Source organism: the organism of the source record quoted next, unplaced genomic scaffold, assembly GCF_019419815.1.
Source record: "Pyrus x bretschneideri cultivar Hongxiangsu unplaced genomic scaffold, Pyrus_bretschneideri_v1 Contig62, whole genome shotgun sequence".
Classification (NCBI taxonomy): Eukaryota; Viridiplantae; Streptophyta; class Magnoliopsida; order Rosales; family Rosaceae; genus Pyrus; species Pyrus x bretschneideri.
This window is the reverse complement of record NW_025999801.1, coordinates 161,717-189,207: the sequence shown is the minus strand read 5'-3', so window position 1 is coordinate 189,207 and position 27,491 is coordinate 161,717. Positions and strand designations below refer to the sequence as shown.

General features: G+C 34.7%; 1 protein-coding gene across 5 annotated transcripts; it reads right to left on the bottom strand.

Annotated features, from left to right (window-relative positions):
- Positions 1-4,533: 4,533 nt before the first annotated feature.
- On the bottom strand, positions 4,534-11,411 carry LOC103947000 (rust resistance kinase Lr10-like). Of its 5 annotated transcripts, XM_048572747.1 has the most exons (6): positions 10,757-11,408; positions 10,596-10,666; positions 7,583-10,449; positions 6,901-7,002; positions 5,786-6,255; positions 4,534-5,642 (listed from the first exon to the last, which is right to left on the bottom strand). In XM_048572747.1, exons 1-3 carry the CDS (start codon positions 11,248-11,250, stop codon positions 9,323-9,325), a joined length of 1,692 nt encoding a protein of 563 aa, XP_048428704.1. In that variant the 5' UTR covers positions 11,251-11,408; the 3' UTR covers positions 4,534-5,642; positions 5,786-6,255; positions 6,901-7,002; positions 7,583-9,322. The 5 variants fall into 5 exon arrangements, with proteins under 5 accessions (XP_048428704.1, XP_048428700.1, XP_048428702.1 ...); XM_048572743.1 differs by having other exon boundaries at positions 10,596-11,411; XM_048572745.1 differs by having other exon boundaries at positions 5,794-6,255; positions 10,596-11,411.
- Between the last annotated feature and the right edge of the window lie 16,080 nt (positions 11,412-27,491).

Genomic DNA, 27,491 nt, shown 5'->3' with positions numbered 1-27,491 from the left:
AGCCCAGCAGCCCGAGATCGGCACCCATGTGCCTAGGTCCATGTACACCTAGCCCAAGTTAGCCGAGGTGCACCTAACCCAACCAGCCAAGCTGCCACGGTAGCAGCAACACAGCATCCCTGCGGTTGCCCAGTTTCACTACCCTTCGACCCCTGTCGAGCAAAACATTTAAGCCCAGCTCTAGAAAATCAAGAAGAAAGAGAAAAAAAAAATTTCTTAACTTGGAAAAGAAGAAAAGCAACCAAACACAATTCTTTGCTCGGGCAAGCGAAGAAGATTGCTAGGGGGAACAAATATCCTTTGGCTTTCTCTCTTTCTGGCGGGGTTTTAATTGCACTCCAAATTTATTTAAACCCCTGCTTGACGCAGACTTAAATAGGTTTTGGTTGTAATTACATTCCTTTTCCTAAAAGAATTTAAATTCCATATGGAAAAAGGAATCTACATCAAATTAGGACACAAACTCCATTGCAGCTTTGGATTCCTACACCTCCTGCCATTTCCTGCGAGCAGTGCCAAAATTCATGTCGCTGACACATGGATTATTTCCCAAGAAGGAAAATACTACCCCTAATAAATGAGCAGGGAGCAGCCTCATTCACCACGCGCAGTTGAGGTAGAGCAGGCAGAGATCAACCACTGCTCAAGGCACCCCTGTCCGTAGGAAAGTCAAAGGTATTTATGATAGAATATAATCTTTTATTCTTATCATAAATATATTCCTAATCAGAGAAGACCTCTTTCAAGTAAGTTATCCTAATCTCATTTGTTTAGGATATTTACCTATTTATTCTAAGATATTTATTTACACAAATATCTTAGAATATTCCACCAAAAAATACCATCTATGGCCAGCCACCTCTAAACGCTGGAGGTTTGGGTCATCTCCTCCTTCTCTCCTACAAATACACCATTTATCTCCAAAATTCAAAAGGCTTTTAGCTACCCCTAAAGAGGCTTTTTGCTTCCCACAAACACTAAAACACATTCTTAACAAAATTCTAACTTTGGCATCGAAGATTCTTTGGCCAAAGCCCCCCTTCCCCCGGGGCAATTCATCGTGGGTGTCTGAGGCTTTTGGCCTTAATCTTGGGTGTTATTATTTTGCAGGTGCAAATCGCTAATGAAGGAGGAAACTTACATCCACATCTTCCATGCTCAAAGTATTACGTTTTGTTTTATGTGATTTACCGTAGTGGTAGAACCAATAATGTCTATGCACTCTGGTGAAGGTTTGATCCTCACCTATCCCCTGAAGGAAGATTTGTGAAAAACATGTTCATTTAAGCAACATCAATAGCATGCAATTAACAATTAAAGGCGGAATCATGCTTGTATACACTTAAAACAAAACATTTACCCATGAAATTCAAAGCCTAGTAGATAGGTGAACCAAGACTCAACTCAAAACAAAGTGAGTTGAGAAATCAATACCTTTGTAGATTCCTCTTTGCATAAGCAAAGGCTAATCACCCAAAGAGAGGGCCTTCATTCCTTGCATCTTAGATCCATGGATTTGGATGGATGAAAAAGTTTCTCCAAGTTCCCAAAATTGAGAACCTCTAATGATTCATCACCAAGGCATAATGAAGAAGAAATGAGTGACCTTGGAGGAGTTTGATTGCTAGATGATCCCTCCAAGGTGGCCTAAATTTTAGAGAGAAAGGAGAGCTTGTGTTCTCATCCTTTCCCCAAAAATTACCATATGTAAATTTTAGGCTATAAAGTCCTTTATATAGTCCCTTCAAATAAGTGACCTAATGGACCAAAAGCCCTATTCTTCTAACATGGCAAGCCTATAGGGTTTATTGGGCTTTCAAGCCCTTTGTTTATTCAAGTTGTCATACAACTTGAGTTAATGGGCTTGACATTCAAATCCCATTGGGCCTTGCGCCCAAAACTAACCCGAGGTCTTTAACGAACTTATTCGTTTGATTAATTAACATATTAATTAATCCTAGCCTTAGATAAATAATTAAACCATTTAATTATTCTTACTCATCTCCGTTGTTTCTTCAAACTCTACCTTACTCGGTGAACGATCCATTAGGTTCCTTTTAGCGAGGCAGTGGGCGATTAAAACTCTTTCTAATCGATTGTGAATTGAAACTTACTTTCAATTCTCCCGTTAGTGATAATACACTTTTAGGGCTTCCACAAACCATGGTTGACGCCTAGCAGCATGTTATGGTTACCCAAGCTAATCAGAAGAGGTGGAGAACCTATTCAGTTTTAGGATTACAAATGCAATACGGTCTTTCTCTAATACAATACTCTTGACCACATTGTTTGGTTTGATAGTTAATTCATGTCTACTATCCAATGTGAGTCTTGTGCTTATATGATTACCTTGAATGTGATTTGGAACATATTCCTAAATCTCATTCATACTTTGGCCAAAGATTCTTAATCATATCATAGAGTATTCTCCCTCAAACAGTTTGAAGGTTAGAGATCCCTTGTTGCGCATTCACTTGCCTCCATGGCTAAGTGGCTTAACCCCAACGATGCCATGGACACCCTCCTGATGGAGTGACTTTGACATAATCAAAGATTAAGGACCTAACCACAAGACAACTGTGATGCCTCAGGTCAAAAGACTACTTTGCATTATCCCAACCATGAGTTCTCATGTGACATGAATATGAGAACTCCTCGTTGATCGTGTTCAGTGAACTCATTCTCTATTGAGCACCTACATGCTTGTCTTGATGTCACACACACCAATGACTCGAGACTAGTCACTCTCCCTGAGAGAAGACATAGCACGTACTGATCTTAACGGACTGTCAATGCCCAATTGATAATCCTATGATCAGGAACGTTTAGGATGTGTCAACGAAAGAAAGGTCTCATGAATCTAACTTCTTTAGATCGCATTCTTCCAATCACATATTCCTTGGACTTATCGTTTAAGCATATAACATTTATATGAGACGGCTCAAACAATAATGTTTGCCCTTAACATTAAACTAGATTAGTTTAACATGTGAAATGTCCATAAAGTATCATCATATGATTGGTTTTAGGGCACATTTCCAACATCCCCTACCCTTAACAGCTAACAATTTAACTCCCTAACGTTATAGTTTGTCCAAAAAAAAAAAGGATTCATTGTTTCTTTTAATTAAAATTAGAAACAATGTTTAGTCGAATAATTAGCGTCGCTTACTAATCAATCTACTTTGTTTGACAAGTTTTGGTATCCCAAACTCAATGTGAAGAGAAAAACTTGGGCTGGGATAGCATGCTATACCGCAAGATAAGTCTAAGTGAAATATAATCACCACGGGGTGACTAAGTGGTTAGAGACGAATTTCAGGCCTGTATTCCACACAACACGTCTTGGGTTCGATTCCTGATAATGGTAAATCACACGACGGTAGGTATAGGGGGAGACTGAAATGCTTTTGTGAGTCTTATTAGCTCCCAGAAAGTTGGACTATCGTGGTGAAGCCACCAATTGATCTCTTTTTTAATAAGAAAGTCTAAGTGAAATATAAATTCTAATGCAAACATACAAAGTGCTAACCGATTGAAGCTCACAACAAATGATAGTGCTCTAATTCTTATCACGGCTTATAGCTTAAATAGTATAAATAAGAACCGAAATCAAGCTCCTGGTGTGTAGAAATAAGTTAAAGAGTTTTGGTAAGTCCAGTGCTCGCTTTCCTTCTAGGCTTCTACTGTAACAAAAAATAAACGTTAAAAAAATGACAAAACAAAATTTGGCACTATGCTTAAACAAAGAGCGGAAACAAACTTCTATTATTTGGACGGCTTTGATAACCATTTTGTTTTCAACTTTCAGTTTTTGTTTTTATTTTTCTTAAACTGAAAACTGAAATTTCCTTTTTTTTTTTTTCTTCTTATAATTCTAATTGTCTAATCGATTGAAATTGGAATTGTTAATTATATTTATAAATTGTTTTTTCTTTTGTAGTCTTTTCTCAACATTCATATTGACAACAATGTATCAAATAAATATAATTTGCTCGTGGATAAAACGATCCATTTATATCTCCGTCCCATAGTTTTTATTTCATTCAAATAATGGGTTCTTGTATTTTCTGTGATACAAGAAGTCTTTTTTTTTATTAAGATTAAACTCAATAAAAATCTATATATACTATAGAATTAATGGATGACATAAGAGACAAGGAGCTATTTATAAATATTTTACTTTATCCCTATTTTTATCTGAGAATTTTTTATTTTTTAATCGGATATGTTCATTTTTACTATGTTCAGAATCTAACCAACTAGAATTTAAATTTTTTTTGCTATTTTAATGTTTTGATTGGTTTGAATTGTGTTGTGCGATTCAATTCAATCTCTCTCTTTTTCTTTTTTTTTCTTTTTAATTGGGATTCTTGTTTGTTCGGTAACTACTTTTAATCTATTTCCTTTGAGTTTTTAACTTTTTAGTTCTCAGTCTTCATTTTTTTTTTAACTAAAAATAATTACTAAACAAGATTTTAGTTTTTGGTTTTCAAAATGGTGATAAATGAAAACTAAAAGCTGATAACGAAATGGTTATCAAACGGCCCCTTATTCAATGTAAATATTACTATATGTCTACATATTTGCATATACATTTTACTCTAATTCAGCAATAGCTTCTAGCTCTAGGCGTCTTGCATTTCTAGTTGTAGGACCAGTAGGCACAAAGGGATTAGGCGGCGTACTAAAGCTTTCTCCTCCTCTTGCAAGTTTCTTTGGAATTTTACCATCTCCTTCTTCCCCAATATGGATTCGTAGGTCATTCCCCTTCCTCTAGAAGATTATAAATCCACTGTGGATAGTAAATTTCATTTGTAGTGTTATCTGTGATTGAACCAATACTCTTCCTTCCTCCTACCATCTCAAGCAGCAGCATTCCAAAATTATAGGCATCTGCCTTGTAAGACACATTTCCGACATTCTTGGAGAACACTTCAGGTGCAATGTAGCCCATGGTTCAGTAGTCATGAACACCAAGCTTTGATCCTTGGAACATAACTTGGCCAAACCAATATCAGAAATTTTTGGAGTGAAGTTTTGGTCTAGCAAAACATTATGGGGTTTGATGTCGAAATACAGGATTCGTATATCGCATCCTTGGTGAAGATAATCAATTCCTTTGGCTATGCCTAGGGCAATATCTTGCAGCTTATCCCAACCAAGAAATGAATTCTTACTATCTGTAGATGAAATGAAATCCTGCAGGGAACCATTGGGGAAGAACTCGTAAACAAGAGCTCGTACAAATCCATCAGCACAAAATCCAACCAGGCGAGCCATGTTGACGTGGTGGATATGACCCATCGTTCGCACTTCATTACGTACTCTTCCCCATCTCCCTTGGAACTGTTGAGGACTTTGACAGCAATAAAGAATCCAGAAGAGAGCATTCCTTTGAGGACAGTTCCATAGGCTCCTTCGCCCAACTTGTCCTTGAATTGATTTGTAATCCTCTTAATATCTGCGTACGAATACCTGCTTGGTTTGAGTGCTGTGTAGTCCTCCAAGAATCTTTCAATTCTTAATCGACTCTTTTTCCTTCCTATCAGCGCTATATACCCGGTATGCTGCAATCATCAGTAGAACAAGAAGCAAAGCACCCAGGATTCCACCTGTAACCACTAATTTCCATGTGTTGCCTGTAAAAGAATTGCAAATTAAATCGAGACTGACAATTAATATCCTCAGAAAAATGGATCAGACAACATCCTTCAAATAATAATTACTGAGACATAAATGTAACGATGCTTAACACTAGCAATGAATGTCACGTTCTCCTTACTTGGTTACCTCACGTCTTGACAATCAATTTCACTGTTGGTACCATTGTTCTTCCATCTACACATCTTTCCCTCTGCTTCACATTCTGTACAATTTGGTTTCGACCATTTGAATTGAAGAAAATAGCCATTACCCACCCACCCACCTAATGGAACTGATAAAACATCATACATCTTTGAACAAGATCATAGATCCGGGATGAGATCTTCCAATTGATATGCAGAATGAATGGTATAAATTCTGCTGCCAGGGTCGCCGAGGCAGGGGACTTGATACCCATATGTATCTCTTGCAACAGAAGTAGGATAACTGAATAAGGTAAAGTTTCTGATGAGAGAATATGACAAGTGGTTACTTGGGGGAGACACTAGGATTTCCTGACGCTTGTAATCTATGTTTGTGATTTCGACAGGCTTTAACAGCAGGCAGTTACTTGGGGGATACACACTTGGATTTCCTGACGCTTGTAATCTATGTGTTTGACAAATACTGGTATTACATATTTAACAGAATTTTGTTATAGAAACTATTGTTATACTCATGATTATAAAGAATTAAAAACTGTCTATACTCATGATTATAAAGAATTGAAAACTGTACAGTCAACGATGCAGCCCTTAAATTAGTGAGTCATGTGTATTTCATACATGAATCACATCCATGTAATGCACTCCACAAGTTTGTAAAGGAAAAAGAATCTTGGGTAATTTGGACATGTAATCAAAATTCTGTATAAATAAGGAACTAAAATTACGCGTCAATGCATGCTGATTTTTCAGTATTTTACGTATGAGAGTAAACAATGAAAGTATAAAAGCAATAAACACCCCTTCAAAAGAAAAATATAAATGTCAACAGCACCCTGCTGCTAGGGCTCTACAACTTTGTCTTGGCCATCTTATCAACAAAACATAATCCACATAAGAACGATTGACTAGTGTAATTGAAACACACTGGAGTCTTAAAAAGAAGAGGCTAGCCACCACCAGTTACATGGCATATAAAAAAATAAAAATAAAAATCCTTCTTTTGAGCATATAAATGTCTTTACTAAATGAATTTTTACTTCAAATGGCAGGCATTCACATATAAGTAATTAAAAGTAACAGGATTTACCTTTATATAAAATGAGTTAGACTTTGTACGGTTCAGGATCCATCCACTTCGTGGATTACCACTTTGTAGATAACTAGTCATCTCAGGGCACCCACCAGTTTGCTACAACCAAAACACAAAACCAACCAAAATACCATAAAATTTCTGTAAGAACTACATATAACCTGAAAGAGTTATCTCCACTATCAAAGACTGAAAAATAGTCACAATGCACATGTATTCATGCAAATACTTTTTGGAATATCAAGTCTCTGTATTACAGAGTTCTGAAATAATGATAAACTAGTTTCAATCATTGAAGTCATCTCTCTAAAAAGGATGGACCAAACCATCATTAACAGCGGCAATTACAAACCTCGGAATTACAACACCGGGGTATTGCTTGATGTGGTGCAAAGACTCACAATCGATTCTAACTATAAAGCCATAGCAACATTTTGATTGCAGTTTCCCAAAAATCAAAGTTCAAAGTAATTAAAATTCAGAAAGTGGATTAATCATCCTCAAACCCAGGCAACCAAGAAAACAATTACAAACCTAACTGAGATTCTCGATCAAATTCATTACCTAAAATCCCTTAAAATTACAGTGATAGAACAAATCTAAGAAAAGCACCATAAAGTTGAGACTAAACAAAAATCTAAAGGGGACAGGATAGGGTTGATACAGATTGAGAGCATACCTAAAGTTTTGGAGAACGAAATGCCGAAAAGCACCCTGTATTGGGGATTTCAGTTCTTTAATGGCGGGGCACTTCGACGGTGACGGAAAGCAGACGGGCGACGGGACGACGAGTAGACGAATCGACGGCGATGACGAGCATATAGAGCGACGGCGAGCAGGTGGAGCGAGATCGATGGAGAGGAGAGAGTTACGATGTCAGAGAGAAGGAAAGGGGGTGGGCTCTCGACAATTAATATTGGGTACATGAAAATGCAATGATTCTCTTTCAAGTTTACCAAGAAAATACAAACCTTTTAAGATTTGAGGGAAATTTGAAAAAAAAAATAATAAATAACCCAAAAAAAGAAGCGGCTAAATAAAAAAGGGAAGGCGCGAGAATGAATTTGTGCGCGGGCTTCTTTACCACAAACTTCTGTGCCATTGTTTACGACGTGTTATTTGCGCCATAAAAGGTACCAACCCAAATATATAGAAAGTCCACGTTATAACATAACGTAAAGCCTTAAAAAAAAAAATTAAAAAAAAAGGTGCGTCGTATAAATTGTCAAATACGATACACAACGTTTAAGTCATGAATAATTTTATTTACAACTTGCACAAAAGTAACGCTGTGAATGACAGATTATGCATAAGTATTACGACATGATCTTTATAAATGTCATGAATAATATCATTTAAGGCATATCAATATTATACGTCGTATATTTCAAGTCGTAAAAGACCCAAACTATTGTAGTGGATATAAGTATAGCCAACCAGACATTGAATAATCAAGACTAATATATAATAATAAAAGGAAAAGGAAAAATATAAAGAACAAGAGAAGATGACTTCAGAATGGTACAGTTTTGACATAGCCCGCTCACTCTACAATCTCTGCATGTTTGAATTAACCAGATTCTTTGAGAAAGCGATGCCTGCATTGCCTTGCCTATGCCACACAAATCTCACAGGCCGACAAAACCATTGATGCTAATTTGTATTGTAATCACAATAGGTTTATTCAACATATATGCATTGGATCAATTCAGGAATGGAGAAAAAATGGAGAAAATTGGGTTTGGTGTTGTAGATTCCGGATGTGCATAAGGGAATAAGAAGAATGGAGGAGTTCAAATGGATTTTCCTTGTTTTAAACTTACTCATATAGTTTATTTTGCCTTAAATGCAGAAAGTGATGAGATTTCATTTATGATGACATGTAATATTTTAAATACTAAAATGATGGCATAGAATAAGTCAAGGGACCTTGATCTAAAATAGAAAAATAATTAGGTTTCAATTAATGTAATATGAAAATAAGGGATAAGAACCTAATTTTTCCGAAAATCTATATATACTATAGAAATAATGGATGACATAAGAGACAATGAGCTATTTATAAATATTTTACTTTATCCTTATTTTTATCTGACAATTTTTTGTTTTTTCATCGAATCTGTTCAATTTTACTATGTTAATGTTTTGATTGATTTGGATTGCGTTGTGCAATTCAATCTTTTTTTCTTATTGAGATTCCGATTTGTTTGGTAACTACTTTTAATCTACTTCCTTTGAGTTTTCACTTTTTAGTTCTCAGTCTTTATTTTTTATTTTAACTGAGAGTATTTACCAAACAAGATTTTAGTTTTCAGTTTTCAAAAAAGTAAAAAATGAAAACTGAAAACAAAATGGTTATCAAACGATCCCCTTATTCAATGTAAATATTACTATACGTCTACATATTTGCATATACATTTTACTCTAATTCAGCAATAGCTTCTAGCTCTAGGCGTCTAGCATTTCTAGATGTAGGACCAGTAGGCACAAAGGGATTAGGTGGCATACTCAAGCTTTCTCCTCCTCCTTGCAACATCTGAACAGCTGTTTTCATGGAAGGACGATCCGACGGGTGCCACTGGATACACCATAGCCCTATAATTGCAAGTTTCTTTGGAATTTTACCATCTCCTTCTTCTCCAATATGGATTCGTAGGTCATCCCCTTCCTCTAGAAGATTATAAATCCACTGTGGATAGTAAATTTCATTTGTAGTGTTATCCGTGATTGAACCAATATTCTTCCTTCCTCCTACCATCTCAAGTAGCAGCATTCCATAGCTATAGACATCTGCCTTGTAAGACACATTTCCAAAATTCCTGGAGAACACTTCGGGTGCAATGTAGCCCATGGTCCCCTTAGCTGTAGTCATGGACACCAAGCTTTGATCCTTGGAACATAACTTGGCCAAACCAAAATCAGAAATTTTTGGAGTGAAGTTTTGGTCTAGCAAAACATTATGGGGTTTGATGTCGAAATGCAGGATTCGTAGATCGCATCCCTGGTGAAGATATTCAATTCCTTTGGCTATGCCTAGGGCAATATCTTGCAGCTTATCCCAACCAAGAAATGAATTCTTACTATCTGCAGATGAAATGAAATCCTGCAGGGAACCATTGGGGAAGAACTCGTAAACAAGAGCTCGTGCAAATCCATCAGCACAAAATCCAACCAAGCGAGCCACGTTGACATGGTGGATATGACCCATCGTTCGCACTTCATTTACGAACTCTTCCCCATCTCCCTTGGAACTGTTGAGGACTTTGACAGCAATAAGGAATTCAGAAGAGAGCATTCCCTTGAAGACAGTTCCATAGGCTCCTTCGCCCAACTTGTCCTTGAATTGATTTGTAATCCTCTTAATATCTGCGTACGAATACCTGCTTGGTTTGAGTGCTTTGTAGTCCTCCAAGAATCTTTCAATTCTTAATCGACTCTCTTTCTCCTTTCTATCAGCGCTATATACCCGATATGCTGCAATCATCAGTAGAACAAGAAGCAAAGCACCCAGGATTCCACCTGTAAGCACTTTTTTCCATGTGTTGCCTGTAGAAGATCATTGCAAATTTAAACGAGACTGTCAGGTAATGTTCCTAGTAAAAATGGATTGACAACATATTTTAAATAATAATTACTAAGACATAAATGTAAAGATGTTTAAAACTAGCAATGAATATATATGTTATCCTTACTTGGTTTCCTCCAGGGAAGACATTTAATTTCACTGTTCTGCCATCCACACCTCTTTCCCTCTCCACATTTTCTGCAATTTGGTATAGACCATTTGAAAGGAGGAACTTCATATTCAGATAATATTGGAATTATCGGAATTGGAACTGATAAAACATCATACATTTTTGTACGAGGCAGGGGACTTGCGAAAGTCCCAAAATAGTCTCGAGAATCAATGGCATAAGTTCTCTTGCCACGGTCGCCGAGGCAGGGGACTTGCGAAGTATCCAGACGTGCAACAGAAGTAGGACAACTGAATAAGGTAACGTTAATCATGTCATCGACTGACACGTTGAAGGGAGAGGGTGGCATGTTTGGGATTTCAACAGGCTTTAGCAGCAGGCAGTTACTTGAGAAATTGACTTGGATTTCCTGACGCTTGTAATCTATGTGTTTGACAAGAAATTTGATTAGTATTTGCTGCTCATGTCTCCCATTGCATTCAAGCCCAGGATTTCCACAATGATGTGTGCGCCTGATGTTCAATGGGAAATGGATAGCCGGGCCTTGATCATTGCTACAGTTAGATTCCGCGCACATATACTGGCTAGCTCCAACTAGTTTGAAGAAAACCAGTATCAATATGCAAAAGGAAGAGACGATCAATTTCTGCATTTCTGAGATAATAATAAAAAAATAATGCGCATGGATTTTTCTTTTCTGTAATTGAGTAGAGATATGTACATAGTAATTATACACTGTCCTCCATTAATGAAAAAGAGGTAGAGCATTATGATTACACAATTCTATCTTTGTCGTTGACTGACTGTGTCAACATCATTGACTGACTTTTCTCTGGATAGAAGTCCTCACTGCAACTTCACGGCAGGTGACTTAACCCCACCAATATTATAATACTACTTGGGGTTTTCTCTCTCTCCTCTCTCTCTCTCTCTCTCTCCTTCCTATGGAAATAAGTGGAAGCAGATTCTTCACCTTAATTTTAGCCTTCCTACTTTGCTTTTGCAGTTTGGTATTGATCTGCTTTAAAATAAAAATTGCTTTTGGCAGTTGTGAAAAGGGTTGTCTTTCTTGATCTTAATTGAAAGTTCTATGACAAGGAAATTCTGTGTTTGGGTGGAAAATTTTAAAATTATTAAGAATTTTAAAATAACAGAAATTGAAATAATAAAATTTTATTTTCTAGAATTTATAAATTTTCTTGTTTGATTAACCTCAAAGAGGAATGAAATATGAATACATGTTTGTTATTTTTAAACTCTCACTTACTGAAATTTAGAAATGACACATATTTACATGAAATTTAAACATGAGAATTAAAGGTTCCAAATTCCAAGTTTTTTCTCACGCAGAAAGTCTAAATTTCTATGTTTATGAATCCAAACAAAGGAATTAATTGTGTAAATTTATAAATTCTGACTTTTGTCAAAATTCTAAGTTTATTGTCCTTATCCAAACATATTGTTACTATACCAATGCATGACCATGATAATAACATATCCGGTTAGGGTCTAGGATATTTCTCTTCACTTGTAAGTGAAATGTCTTATATTCGATTCTCACCAAAGGCGAATTGAACTATATTATTGCTAACCCATTGTAAGGCTTAGGCCACTCCCTCACCCCCTTAATCTAGATAATATTGTTTATTCAAAAGGAAAAAAAATATATACAATTGTAGTGACAATAATTTTCATTTTTTCCCTATTTTCTTCCTTAGTATTTGTCATGCTTGTTTGAATGTATGAACAAAGATATATTGTGATATGCAAGAAATTTAAATAGTTAATTATGAAATATGTGACTTTCTGTTTTAACCAAAAGTTATACTCATACATGTAGACGCACAAGGTTTTTGAGGCGATGCAACAAAAAAACCAAATGAGGCAATAGTGAATAGAAAAATAAGAGGAACGTAATCAAGTATTGGTGTTCTAAATTGCATACCACTTTAACTACAAACCTCATTAAACCCAATCCCTGTAAATCATTCACAATAGACGCACATTGGAAATTTTTTGCACACTTGCCCAATTCGTTGCTTTAATTTGTGGATAGCGGTCGGATAACGCTGAGAATGACAAAGATTTCAATTTTGCTATGTTGTGACCCATGTGGCCTTGGTGTTCACAAATCTTATCTTTTTCCTGGTAAGCGGAAACCCTTGGCGGCTTTTTGTGGCGGCAACGACGATGTGACGGGTGGCTCTAGCTTGCCGTGGTATTTCCTCTGCCATCCTAAGCACTAATCCTTTGTTGTCCTTGCCACGGACACAACCTCATGGTTGTACAACCCACGTCTCTTGCCACATCTGTACTCGTGTCTTCCCTATGGACAAGCATCTGGACACGTCATTGACTTTAGTTTAATTTTAAGTTTTTGTTTGTAGCGTCTTGAGCGGATTAAGTTAGTAAACCCTGTGTTGCTTCGGTGATCTGTTTGTGTCTCTTATGCGATTTATGTGGTCTCGTTGTCAATGGCTTTATATCAGGGTATCGGTGTGAGGATGTTGTGTCTGCTATCTTTGTTGCAATTTTACTTGGAACTCTTATTTGTGATGGTTTATTGTGGTAGTCATAAAAGAGGTAGCCGTATAGGAGTTTAAAAGTATTTGCTTCTTGTGCGAACTATCTTCCTATTCAAGAAATTGATCATTGGAGAAATTGTATCTTTTGACACCTCTTGTATTTGGTTGTTCTTAGTAATGAAACACTTTATCGCTTCGATCAAAAAAATAAATAAACAGACCACAATGTTATCAATCATGTTTTCTCTTCTACAACGTTTTTCTTTTGGTCTCAGCAAATGAACTGATACACTAAATCAGGAAGGAAAAAAAAGTTCTCCAAAATACTATATTTGTACAATCAACAGTTGGTTACATGTCAATGCAAAAGAGAGAACAATCTGGCATTAGTATCATGAGAAAATAATTAACACCAAAATCATCATATTTAGTCTTGGCTATTGTTAACCTTCAAGATGACAACATCTATAACAAGGAACTAACACCAATATCCATAAAATAAAATAAAATAAAATAAATGTTACAGATCCAACCAATACACAATTCAATTGGAAGGAAAAAAGCACAACAAACAGATGACTATCAGAAAATAAAAATAACTAGCAAAATTCACAACAGGCATAAAGAGTCTACCTGAAAATCTAAAATAATTCAAGAAAGAAGAGAGTAGAGGCGCTGATCCTAGAACAAAGCAAGAAGATGATGCACGAGCTGAAAATCTTGTCGAAGATTTGGAGAGTTAACAGAGTGAACAATGCAGCCCTAAACCGTTATTAGGTTTTATCATTAAATTTAGCACCTTAATCGTAAAGTTTGGCTGTCGCAAGATTTCCCCGCAATGTATTTGTGATTCTCATCGTAGTTAGAATTTTGAAATTACACTTATTTAGACGAAATTAAAATTGGGAATCTTCATCCCCAATTTCTAACTTTTTCCTGTACAATTTGCCTTTGCTCTCACTACATGTTGCCGAACAAGAGAAAATTGCTTTCACATTCCTAGATTTTTGAGTTTAAATGAAATTCCGAGTTTTTTTTATTTTATTTTATTTTTTTACCAAAACCAAATAGATAAATTGCAAATTCTAAAGGGATTTAGGCATATTGATGAAAAAATGGATCACAAAAAGTTATAAATAAGGGATTAGAACAGCATCGCATGAGCATTACAAAGAACACGCGAGAGTTAGTAACAACTTGTTTTCCGGCATGTTAAAAGGCCTAAGGAGAAGCAACTTGTTCTGTTGTTCACTAACTCACATCAACAACAATATTCATCTTCATCTTCATTTCTCAACAAACTCACATCATTTGGAAGCCCTTCCACTTAGAAACATAGACTTCTTTCTTTGTCATATATAGTTATGTAGAAATTTCATATCATATTCCAATTGAAAACTAGCACCCTCATTACCCCTAAAGACTTGAAATTGTAAATACAACACTATGACTTTTCTTCTAATCAAGTATTGTTTCAATGACTACCACTTTCAAAATAAGACTTTCTTGCTTTTTTCTAAAGGAAAACTAACGAAAAGTTCAAAAAAACTTTAGTTTTAATGAAAAATGACAAATTAAGGTGTAGTGCATAATAGTCAAGAAAGGTAAAAATGTGGTTTTTGGTTAAAAGTAAACAATACCAGAAATGTTTTGTTAAAACTTCATTTTTCTAAATCACTATAACCTTTTTTTTTTTAGATTCTAATGAATGTCTCGTCTCCCTTCAAGGTCATTTTTTCCTATTCAAACGCATCAATCAACATCCACATCCTCTTCAATAAATAGTTGATTTTTTCAAAGAAAAATACTCTTTCTCTCTCCTTATGTAAAATCATATTTAACAAACATGACTGCATAAGAGGAAGAAAAATGACATGTCAAACTCACAATCCTTTTGCAGATTTTTCAAATTTCATTCGTTCAACTTTTGTGCCCCTGCTCATTTTCCATGGAAATTTAATAAAAGAAGAATAATCTTTTGGACAATCGTTGCAATACAGAGAAAATTGTTTTCACATCCCTAGATTTTCGAGTTTAAATGAAATTCCATGTTTTTTTTTTTACCATAACCAAATAGATAAATTGAAAAGGGAGGTGTTATTGCCACTTCAAAAATCTCATTCTACACTTCTCACAAGTGTATTTTTCTTTCCAGATATAGAAAGTTTGGAGTGTAAAATGAGATTTTTGGAGTGCCAATAACACTTCCCATTGCAAATTCTAAAGGGATTTTGGCATATTGATGAAAAAATGGATCAGAAAAGGTTATATATAAGGGATTAGAACGGCACCGCATGAGCATTACAAAGAGCACGTGAGAAGGATTTGCAAATGACTACTTAAAAGGAGTTAATATTATGCGCATTGGTGTGTACGCATCTAGAAATATGCATATACATTTTACTTAATGACTATAAGATTATAAAGGAAATTAGCTTAAGATTTTATCCCACTGCATATGAAGTTCGTAAGGCTTTCCCTTGGGTCTAGTTAGATAAATTTTGTCATGACACTGTTCATCTTCTCTAGTTATCAACAATCGTACCTCATGTCTTAGTTCACCAATCAGTTACATTTATTAGTAACAACTTGTTTTCTGGTAATACCATGTTAAAAGGCCTAAGGAGAAGCAACTTGTTCTGTTGTTCACTAACTCACATCAACAACAATATTCATCTTCATCTTCATTTCTCAACAAACTCACATCAATTGGAAGCCCTTCCACTTAGAAACTTAGACTTCTTTCTTTTTCATATATAGTTATGTAGAAATTTCATATCATATTTCAATTGGAAACTTGCACTCTCGTTACCCCTCAAGACTTGAAATTGTAAATACAATACTATGACTTTTCTTCTAATCAAGTATTGTTTCAATGACTACCATTTTGAAAATGTGGCTTTCTTGCTTTTTTCTAAAGGAAAAGTTACGAAAAGTTCAAAAAATCTTTAGTTTTAATAAAAAATGATAAATAAAGGTGTAGTGCATAATAGCCAGGAAAGGTAAAAATGTGGTTTTTCGTTAAAAATGAAAACTATCAAGAATGTTTCGTTAAAACTTTATTTTTCTAAATCATTATAACTTTCTTTTTTTTTTAGCTTCTAATGAATGTCTCGTCTCCCTTCAAAGTCGTTTTTTCCTATTCAAATGACCCATCAATCAACATCTACATCCCCTTCAATAAATAGTTGATTTTTTCAAAGAAAAATACTCTTTCTCTCTCCTTATGTAAAGTCATATTTATTTTTGTGTTTTAACAAACATGACTGCATAAGAGGAATAAAAATGGCATGTCAAACTCACAATCCTTTTGCAAATCGTTGAAATTTCATTCGTTCAACTTTTGTGCCCCTGCTCATTTTCAATGGAAATTTAATAAAAGAAGAATAATCTTTTGGACAATCGTTGCAATACAGAGAAAATTGTTTTCACATCCCTAGATTTTCGAGTTTAAATGAACTTCCAAGTTTTTTTTTTTACCATAACCAAATAGATAAATTGCAAAGGGAAGTGTTATTGCCACTCCAAAAATCTCATTCTACACTTCTCACAAGTGTATTTTTCTTTCCAGATATAGAAAGTTTGGAGTGTAAAATGAGATTTTTGGAGTGCCAATAACAATTCCCATTGCAAATTCTAAAGGGATTTTGGCATATTGATGAAAAAATGGATCAGAAAATGTTATATATAAGGGATTAGAACGGCACCGCATGAGCATTACAAAGAGCACGTGAGAGGGATTTGCAAATGACTACTTAAAAGGAGTTAATATTATGCGCATTGGTGTGTAAGCATCTAGAAATATGCATATACATTTTACTTAATGACTATAAGATTATAAAGGAAATTAGCTTAAGATTTTATCCCACTGCATATGAAGTTCGTAAGGCTTTCCCTTGGGTCTAGTTAGATAAATTTTGTCATGACACTGTTCATCTTCTCTAGTTATCAACAATCATACCTCATGTCTTAGTTCACCAATCAGTTACATTTATTAGTAACAACTTGTTTTCTGGTAATACCATGTTAAAAGGCCTAAGGAGAAGCAACTTGTTCTGTTGTTCACTAACTCACATCAACAACAATATTCATCTTCATCTTCATTTCTCAACAAACTCACATCAATTGGAAGCCCTTCCACTTAGAAACTTAGACTTCTTTCTTTTTCATATATAGTTATGTAGAAATTTCATATCATATTTCAATTGGAAACTTGCACTCCCGTTACCCCTCAAGACTTGAAATTGTAAATACAATACTATGACTTTTCTTCTAATCAAGTATTGTTTCAATGACTACCATTTTGAAAATGTGGCTTTCTTGCTTTTTTCTAAAGGAAAAGTTAAGAAAAGTTCAAAAAATCTTTAGTTTTAATAAAAAATGATAAATAAAGGTGTAGTGCATAATAGCCAGGAAAGGTAAAAATGTGGTTTTTCATTAAAAATGAAAAATATCAAGAATGTTTCGTTAAAACTTTATTTTTCTAAATCATTATAACTTTCTTTCTTTTTTAGCTTCTAATGAATGTCTCGTCTCCCTTTAAAGTCGTTTTTTCCTATTCAAATGACCCATCAATCAACATTTACATCCTCTTCAATAAATAGTTGATTTTTTCAAAGAAAAATACTCTTTCTCTCTCCTTATGTGAAGTCATATTTAACAAACATGATTGCATAAGAGGAAGAAAAATGACGTGTCAAACTCACAATCCTTTTGCAGATTGTTCAAATTTCATTCGTTCAACTTTTGTGCCCCTGCTCATTTTCCATGGAAATTTAATAAAAGAAGAATAATCTTTTGGACAATCGTTGCAATACAGAGAAAATTGTTTTCACATCCCTAGATTTTCGAGTTTAAATGAAATTCCATGTTTTTTTTTTACCATAACCAAATAGATAAATTGAAAAGGGAGGTGTTATTGCCACTCCAAAAATCTCATTCTACACTTCTCACAAGTGTATTTTTCTTTCCAGATATAGAAAGTTTGGAGTGTAAAATGAGATTTTTGGAGTGCCAATAACAATTCCCATTGCAAATTCTAAAGGGATTTTGGCATATTGATGAAAAAATGGATCAGAAAAGGTTCTATATACGGGATTAGAACGGCACCGCATGAGCATTACAAAGAGCACGTGAGAGGGATTTGCAAATGACTACTTAAAAGGAGTTAATATTATGTGCATTGGTGTGTATGCATCAAGAAATATGTATATACATTTTACTTAATGACTATAAGATTATAAAGGAAATTAGCTTAAGATTTTATCCCACTGCATATGAAGTTCGTAAAGCTTTCCCTTGGGTCTAGTTAGATAAATTTTGTCATGACACTGTTCATCTTCTCTAGTTATCAACAATCGTACCTCATGTCTTAGTTCACCAATCAGTTACATTTATTAGTAACAACTTGTTTTCTGGTAATACCAAGTTAAAAGGCCTAAGGAGAAGCAACTTGTTCTGTTGTTCACTTCACATCAACAACAATATTCATCTTCATCTTCATTTCTCGACAAACTCACATCAATTGGAAGCCCTTCCACTTAGAAACTTAGACTTCTTTCTTTTTCATATATAGTTATATAGAAATTTCATATCATATTTCAATTGGAAACTTGCACTCTCGTTACCCCTCAAGACTTGAAATTGTAAATACAATACTATGACTTTTCTTCTAATCAAGTATTGTTTCAATGATTACCATTTTGAAAATGTGGCTTTCTTGCTTTTTTCTAAGGGAAAACAAACGAAAAGTTCAAAAAAACTTTAGTTTTAATAAAAAATGATAAATAAAGGTGTAGTGCATAATAGCCTGGAAAGGTAAAAATGTGGTTTTTCGTTAAAAATGAAAAGTATCAAGAATGTTTCGTTAAAACTTTATTTTTCTAAATCATTATAACTTTCTTTTTTTTTTAGCTTCTAATGAATGTCTCGTCTCCCTTTAAAGTCGTTTTTTCCTATTCAAATGACCCATCAATCAACATCTACATCCCCTTCAAGAAATTGTTGATTTTTTTCAAAGAAAAATACTCTTTCTCTCTCCTTATGTAAAGTCATATTTAACAAACATGACTGCATAAGAGGAAGAAAAATGACGTGTCAAACTCAAAATCCTTTTGCAGATTGTTCAAATTTCATTCGTTCAACTTGTGTGCCCCTGCTCATTTTCCATGGAAATTTAATAAAAGAAGAATAATCTTTTGGACAATCGTAGCAATACAGAGAAAATTGTTTTCACATCCCTAGATTTTCGAGTTTAAATGAAATTCCATGTTTTTTTTTTACCATAACCAAATAGATAAATTGAAAAGGGAGGTGTTATTGCCACTCCAAAAATCTCATTCTACACTTCTCACAAGTGTATTTTTCTTTCCAGATATAGAAAGTTTGGAGTGTAAAATGAGATTTTTGGAGTGCCAATAACAATTCCCATTGCAAATTCTAAAGGGATTTTGGCATATTGATGAAAAAATGGATCAGAAAAGGTTATATATAAGGGATCAGAACGGCACCGCATGGGCATTACAAAGAGCACGTTAGAGGGATTTGCAAATGACTACTTAAAAGGAGTTAATATTATGTGCATTGGTGTGTATGCATCTAGAAATATGCATATACATTTTACTTAATGACTATAAGATTATAAAGGAAATTAGCTTAAGATTTTATCCCACTGCATATGAAGTTCGTAAAGCTTTCCCTTGGGTCTAGTTAGATAAATTTTGTCATGACACTGTTCATCTTCTCTAGTTATCAACAATCGTACCGCATGTCTTAGTTCACCAATCAGTTACATTTATTGGTAACAACTTGTTTTCTGTTAATACCATGTTAAAAGGCCTAAGGAGAAGCAACTTGTTCTGTTGTTCACTAACTCACATCAACAACAATATTCATCTTCATCTTCATTTCTCAACAAAGTCACATCAATTGGAAGCCCTTCCACTTAGTAACTTAGACTTCTTCTTTTTTCATATATAGTTATGTAGAAATTTCATATCATATTTCAATTGGAAACTTGCACTCTCGTTACCCCTCAAGACTTGAAATTGTAAATACAATACTATGACTTTTCTTCTAATCAAGTATTGTTTCAATGACTACCATTTTGAAAATGTGGCTTTCTTGCTTTTTTCTAAAGGAAAAGTTACGAAAAGTTCAAAAAATCTTTAGTTTTAATAAAAAATTATAAATAAAGGTGTAGTGCATAATAGCCCGGAAAGGTAAAAATGTGGTTTTTCGTTAAAAATGAAAAGTATCAAGAATGTTTCGTTAAAACTTTATGTTTCTAAATCATTATAACTTTCTTTTTTTTTAGCTTCTAATGAATGTCTCGTCTCCCTTCAAAGTCGTTTTTTCCTATTCAAATGACCCATCAATCAACATCTACATCCTCTTCAATAAATAGTTGATTTTTTCAAAGAAAAATACTCTTTCTCTCTCTTTATGTAAAGTCATATTTAACAAACATGACTGCATAAGAGGAAGAAAAATGACGTGTCAAACTCACAATCCTTTTGCAGATTGTTCAAATTTCATTCGTTCAACTTTTGTGCCCCTGCTCATTTTCCATGGAAATTGAATAAAAGAAGAATAATCTTTTGGACAATCGTTGCAATACAGAGAAAATTGTTTTCACATCCCTAGATTTTCGAGTTTAAATGAAATTCCATGTTTTTTTTTTTACCATAACCAAATAGATAAATTGCAAAGGGAAGTGTTATTGCCACTCCAAAAATCTCATTCTACACTTCTCACAAGTGTATTTTTCTTTCCAGATATAGAAAGTTTGGAGTGTAAAATGAGATTTTTGGAGTGCCAATAACAATTCCCATTGCAAATTCTAAAGGGATTTGGGCATATTGATGAAAAAATGGATCAGAAAAGGTTATATATAAGGGATTAGAACAGCACCGCATGAGCATTACAAAGAGCACGTGAGAGGGATTTGCAAATGACTACTTAAAAGGAGTTAATATTATGTGCATTGGTGTGTATGCATCTAGAAATATGCATATACATTTTACTTAATGACTATAAGATTATAAAGGAAATTAGCTTAAGATTTTATCCCACTCCATATGAAGTTCGTAAGGCTTTCCCTTGGGTCTAGTTAGATAAATTTTGTCATGACACTGTTCATCTTCTCTAGTTATCAACAATCGTACCGCATGTCTTAGTTCACCAATCAGTTACATTTATTAGTAACAACTTGTTTTCTGGTAATACCATGTTAAAAGGCCTAAGGAGAAGCAACTTGTTCTGTTGTTCACTAACTCACATCAACAACAATATTCATCTTCATCTTCATTTCTCAACAAACTCACATCAATTGGAAGCCCTTCCACTTAGAAACTTAGACTTCTTTCTTTTTCATATATAGTTATGTAGAAATTTCATATCATATTTCAATTGGAACCTTGCACTCTCGTTACCCCTCAAGACTTGAAATTGTAAATACAATACCATGACTTTTCTTCTAATCAAGTATTGTTTCAATGACCACCATTTTGAAAATGTGGCTTTCTTGCTTTTTTCTAAAGGAAAACAAACGAAAAGTTCAAAAAAACTTTAGTTTTAATAAAAAATGATAAATAAAGGTGTAGTGCATAATAGCCAGGAAAGGTAAAAATGTGGTTTTTCGTTAAAAATGAAAAGTATCAAGAATGTTTCGTTAAAACTTTATTTTTCTAAATCATTATAACTTTCTTTTTTTTTTAGCTTCTAATGAATGTCTCGTCTCCCTTCAAAGTCGTTTTTTGCTATTCAAATGACCCATCAATCAACATCTACATCCTCTTCAATAAATAGTTGATTTTTTCAAAGAAAAATACTCTTTCTCCCTCCTTATGTAAAGTCATATTTATTTTTGTGTTTTAACAAACATGACTGCATAAGAGGAATAAAAATGGCATGTCAAACTCACAATCCTTTTGCAAATCGTTGAAATTTCATTCGTTCAACTTTTGTGCCCCTGCTCATTTTCCATGGAAATTTAATAAAAGAAGAATAATCTTTTGGACAATCGTTGCAATACAGAGAAAATTGTTTTCACATCCCTAGATTTTCGAGTTTAAATGAAATTCCAAGTTTTTTTTTTACCATAACCAAATAGATAAATTGCAAAGGGAAGTGTTATTGCCACTCCAAAAATCTCATTCTACACTTCTCACAAGTGTATTTTTCTTTCCAGATATAGAAAGTTTGAAGTGTAAAATGAGATTTTTGGAGTGCCAATAACAATTCCCATTGCAAATTCTAAAGGGATTTTGGCATATTGATGAAAAAATGGATCAGAAAATGTTATATATAAGGGATTAGAACGGCACCGCATGAGCATTACAAAGAGCACGTGAGGGGGATTTGCAAATGACTACTTAAAAGGAGTTAATATTATGTGCATTGGTGTGTATGCATCTAGAAATATGCATATACATTTTACTTATTGACTATAAGATTATAAAGGAAATTAGCTTAAGATTTTATCCCACTGCATATGAAGTTCGTAAGGCTTTCCCTTGGGTCTAGTTAGATAAATTTTGTCATGACACTGTTCATCTTCTCTAGTTATCAACAATCGTACCGCATGTCTTAGTTCACCAATCAGTTACATTTATTAGTAACAACTTGTTTTCTGGTAATACCATGTTAAAAGGCCTAAGGAGAAGCAATTTGTTCTGTTGTTCACTAACTCACATCAACAACAATATTCATCTTCATCTTCATTTCTCAACAAACTCACATCAATTGGAAGCCCTTCCACTTAGTAACTTAGACTTCTTTTTTTTTCATATATAGTTATGTAGAAATTTCATATCTTATTTCAATTGGAAACTTGCACTCTCGTTACCCCTCAAGACTTGAACTTGTAAATACAATACTATGACTTTTCTTCTAATCAAGTATTGTTTCAATGACTACCATTTTGAAAATGTGGCTTTCTTGCTTTTTTCTAAAGGAAAAGTTACGAAAAGTTCAAAAAATCTTTAGTTTTAATAAAAAATTATAAATAAAGGTGTAGTGCATAATAGCCAGGAAAAGTAAAAATGTGGTTTTTCGTTAAAAATGAAAAGTATCAAGAATGTTTCGTTAAAACTTTATTTTTCTAAATCATTATAACTTTCTTTTTTTTTTAGCTTTTAATGAATGTCTCGTCTCCCTTCAATGTCGTTTTTGCTATTCAAATGACCCATCAATCAACATCTACATCCTCTTCAATAAATAGTTGATTTTTTCAAAGAAAAATACTCTTTCTCTCTCCTTGTGTAAAGTCATATTTATTTTTGTGTTTTAACAAACATGACTGCATAAGAGGAATAAAAATGGCATGTCAAACTCACAATCCTTTTGCAAATCGTTGAAATTTCATTCGTTCAACTTTTGTGCCCCTGCTCATTTTCCATGGAAATTTAATAAAAGAAGAATAATCTTTTGGACAATCGTTGCAATACAGAGAAAATTGTTTTCACATCCCTAGATTTTCGAGTTTAAATGAAATTCCAAGTTTTTTTTTTACCATAACCAAATAGATAAATTGCAAAGGGAAGTGTTATTGCCACTCCAAAAATCTCATTCTACACTTCTCACAAGTGTATTTTTCTTTCCAGATATAGAAAGTTTGAAGTGTAAAATGAGATTTTTGGAGTGCCAATAACAATTCCCATTGCAAATTCTAAAGGGATTTTGGCATATTGATGAAAAAATGGATCAGAAAAGGTTATATATAAGGGATTAGAACGGCACCGCATGAGCATTACAAAGAGCACGTGAGAGGGATTTGCAAATGACTACTTAAAAGGAGTTAATATTATGTGCATTGGTGTGTATGCATCTAGAAATATGCATATACATTTTACTTAATGACTATAAGATTATAAAGGAAATTAGCTTAAGATTTTATCCCACTGCATATGAAGTTCGTAAGGCTTTCCCTTGGGTCTAGTTAGATAAATTTTGTCATTACACTGTTCATCTTCTCTAGTTATCAACAATCGTACCGCATGTCTTAGTTCACCAATCAGTTACATTTATTAGTAAGAACTTGTTTTCTGGTAATACCATGTTAAAAGGCCTAAGGAGAAGCAACTTGTTCTGTTGTTCACTAACTCACATCAACAACAATATTCATCTTCATCTTCATTTCTCAACAAACTCACATCAATTGGAAGCCCTTCCACTTAGAAACTTAGACTTCTTTCTTTTTCATATATAGTTATGTAGAAATTTCATATCATATTTCAATTGGAAACTTGCACTCTCGTTACCCCTCAAGACTTGAAATTGTAAATACAATACTATGACTTTTCTTCTAATCAAGTATTGTTTCAATGACTACCATTTTGAAAATGTGGCTTTCTTGCTTTTTTTCTAAAGGAAAACTAACGAAAAGTTCAAAAAAACATTAGTTTTAATAAAAAATTATAAATAAAGGTGTAGTGCATAATAGCCAGGAAAGGTAAAAATGTGGTTTTTCGTTAAAAATGAAAAGTATCAAGAATGTTTCGTTAAAACTTTATTTTTCTAAATCATTATAACTTTCTTTTTTTTTAGCTTCTAATGAATGTCTCGTCTCCCTTCAAAGTCGTTTTTTCCTATTCAAATGACCCATCAATCAACATCTACATCCTCTTCAATAAATAGTTGATTTTTTCAAAGAAAAATACTCTTTCTCTCTCCTTATGTAAAGTCATATTTATTTTTGTGTTTTAACAAACATGACTGCATAAGAGGAATAAAAATGGCATGTCAAACTCACAATCCTTTTGCAAATTGTTGAAATTTCATTCGTTCAACTTTTGTGCCCCATGCTCATTTTCCATGGAAATTTAATAAAAGAAGAATAATCCTTCGGACAATCGTTGCAATGCACACATAATTCCAAAATTTTGGATAAAAATTGGTATGAGAGCTTTCATTCTTGGACTGTTGAGTACCCAACATCTATGTCCACTTCAATGATTCAATCTCTCAGTATTGAATTTTGTTTTGCTTTGTTCAAGATTCATTGTTTCATCTAATTAAAATCCCATAAAAATTTGGCCGAATGTGAAAAGATTCAATCTCTCAGTATTACGAATTCTTATCCATCTCCCTTGGAACTGTTGAGGACTTTTGACCGCAATAAGGAATTTAGAAGAGAGCATTCTTTGGAATACAGTTCCATATTCTCTTGGCCCAACTTGTCCTGGAATTGATTTGTAATCCTCTTAATATCCGCGTACGAGTACATGCTTGGTTTGAGTACTTTGTAATCATCCAAAAATCTTTCAATTCTTAATCGATTCTCTTTTTCCTTTCTATCAGCACTATACACCCAATATGGTGCAATCTTGAGTAGTGAAAGATGGAAAGAAACATTTGTGAAATTAATGTCCATTCACACCTTCGACAAGTCCTACCTTGCTAATCGTGTTAATTTTATGAATTTTTGTTTTTCAAAAATTATTTATATTTACGGTTTGGTTTGGTTATGAGCGGTTCTGTCAAGATGAAAACCGGGACCTGAACGAGTCTGGCTCTTGAACCAAAGTTGATTTTTTTTATTTTGTCAGCATGGTTTTCCGCACAACGTTAGATGGTGGAGGCACAAATCCGAGTAACCTGTAAAGCAGCAAACAATCATGAGCGAGCCTCGGATCCCCGGGGGGGGGTGTTTGCCTGCCAAAAGCTCTTGGATGGTCAGGTTAGTAAGCAAGTATAAGACTCAAGTAGTGGCCAAGAGAATCAGAGTGCGATGATTACGTTACCAGAGACGAACCTAGAAGGGGTGTATTTATACCAGTCAGAAGAGAGACATTTTTAGAATAGAGTCATTTTGCTAAGACGTGAGAATCCTAGAATATATCTAGAAGTAGATATTGCATTATCTTTAGAAGTGTGATTACCTGCAGCGCACTCTAATTCCTGGATTGTAGGAACTCTTAAGACATATATAGGATGTCTGACAACTTTCCTACGGATCAGATCCCTGTGTCTTGTAGAACAAACATGGTTATTCTCAGCGAAGTTACTTGGACTTCGCCCACTGCTCCGGAACAAGATGATGGTGGCACCACTTCTCCGTTAATCTAGTTTCGATTGGAGTTGTTTAATTCATGGTTAGACTTCTGAGGTAACTCTATTTCGATCAGCCTTACTCTGGCCCTGGAAAATCATGGTCTCACAATTGCCCCTAACTACATATTTAAAAGGAACTTGTTCCCCTTGAGGATGGATTGTCACATCCTGGCTCGGGGTGAATCACTTCCCGGGCCCGCTCCACCACCGTAGCACGATATTGTCCACTTTGGGCTTACCATTCCCTCACAGTTTTGTTTTTGGGAACTCACGAGCAACTTCCCAGTGGGTCACCCATCATGGGATTACTCTAGCCCCCTTCTCGCTTAACTTCGAAGTTCCTACGGCCTCGTGCTAAGTAGGAATGGGAATATACATATAAGGATCACTCCCCTAGGCGATGTGGGATGTCACAATCCACCCCCCCTTAGGGGCCCGACGTCCTCGTCGGCACACACGCGACCAGGGTTAGGCTCTGATACCAAATTGTCACATCCCTCGTGCTAAGTAGGAATGGGAATATACATATAAGGATCACTCCCCTAGGCGATATGGGATGTCACAATCCACCCCCCCTTAGGGGCCCGGCGTCCTCGTCGGCACACACGCGACCAGGGTTAGGCTCTGATACCAAATTGTCACATCCCTGCCCAGGGGGAGAGACCACTTCCTGGGCCCGCTCCACCACCGTAGCACGATATTGTCCGCTTTGGGCTTACCATTCCCTCACGGTTTTGTTTTTGGGAACTCACGAGCAACTTCCTAGTGGGTCACCCATCATGGGATTGCTCTAGCCCCCTTCTCGCTTAACTTCGGAGTTCCTACAGAACCCAAAGCCAGTGAGCTCCCAAAAGGCCTCGTGCTAGGTAGAGATGAGAATATACATTTAAGGATCACTCCCCTAGGCGATGTGGGATGTCACATGGATAGTTATCCAAAGACCATGCTTTCCGTTGTATGCTAGAATATGTACCGTTTAGTCTTCAATCTTCATTAGGTGATTCGCTTTTGTAGAGTAGACGAGACATTCCAGATTCAGACGTGTTGTCTTAAGTATCGTCATAAAGGTCATAATGATGAAGTTTGCCTTTGTTGCATTCATGATAAATGAGAAATTTTTGTCAATTTTAACCATTGGATTTAATAATCCTAAGAAAGGTCGGTGTGCATTCAACAGATGGATGACCCCGCAACGTTTCACCTATAAAACCTCATACTCTTCCTTTCATTTTACAAAAATTCCCAAATCATTCATGGAAAAAGACTCCAGCATTTTCACCAACACATTCAAAATACTTTAAATCCCTTCAGTCTT

Excerpts from the sequence above, each read along its gene's own strand:
- LOC103947000 (XM_048572743.1), bottom strand. The coding sequence starts at position 11,250 with ATGCAGAAATTGATCGTCTCTTCCTTTTGCATATTGATACTGGTTTTC. Across the intron at positions 10,450-10,595 it reads TCTTCCCTGGAGGAAACCAA|GCAACACATGGAAAAAAGTG; the intron begins GTAAGGATAACA and ends GATCTTCTACAG.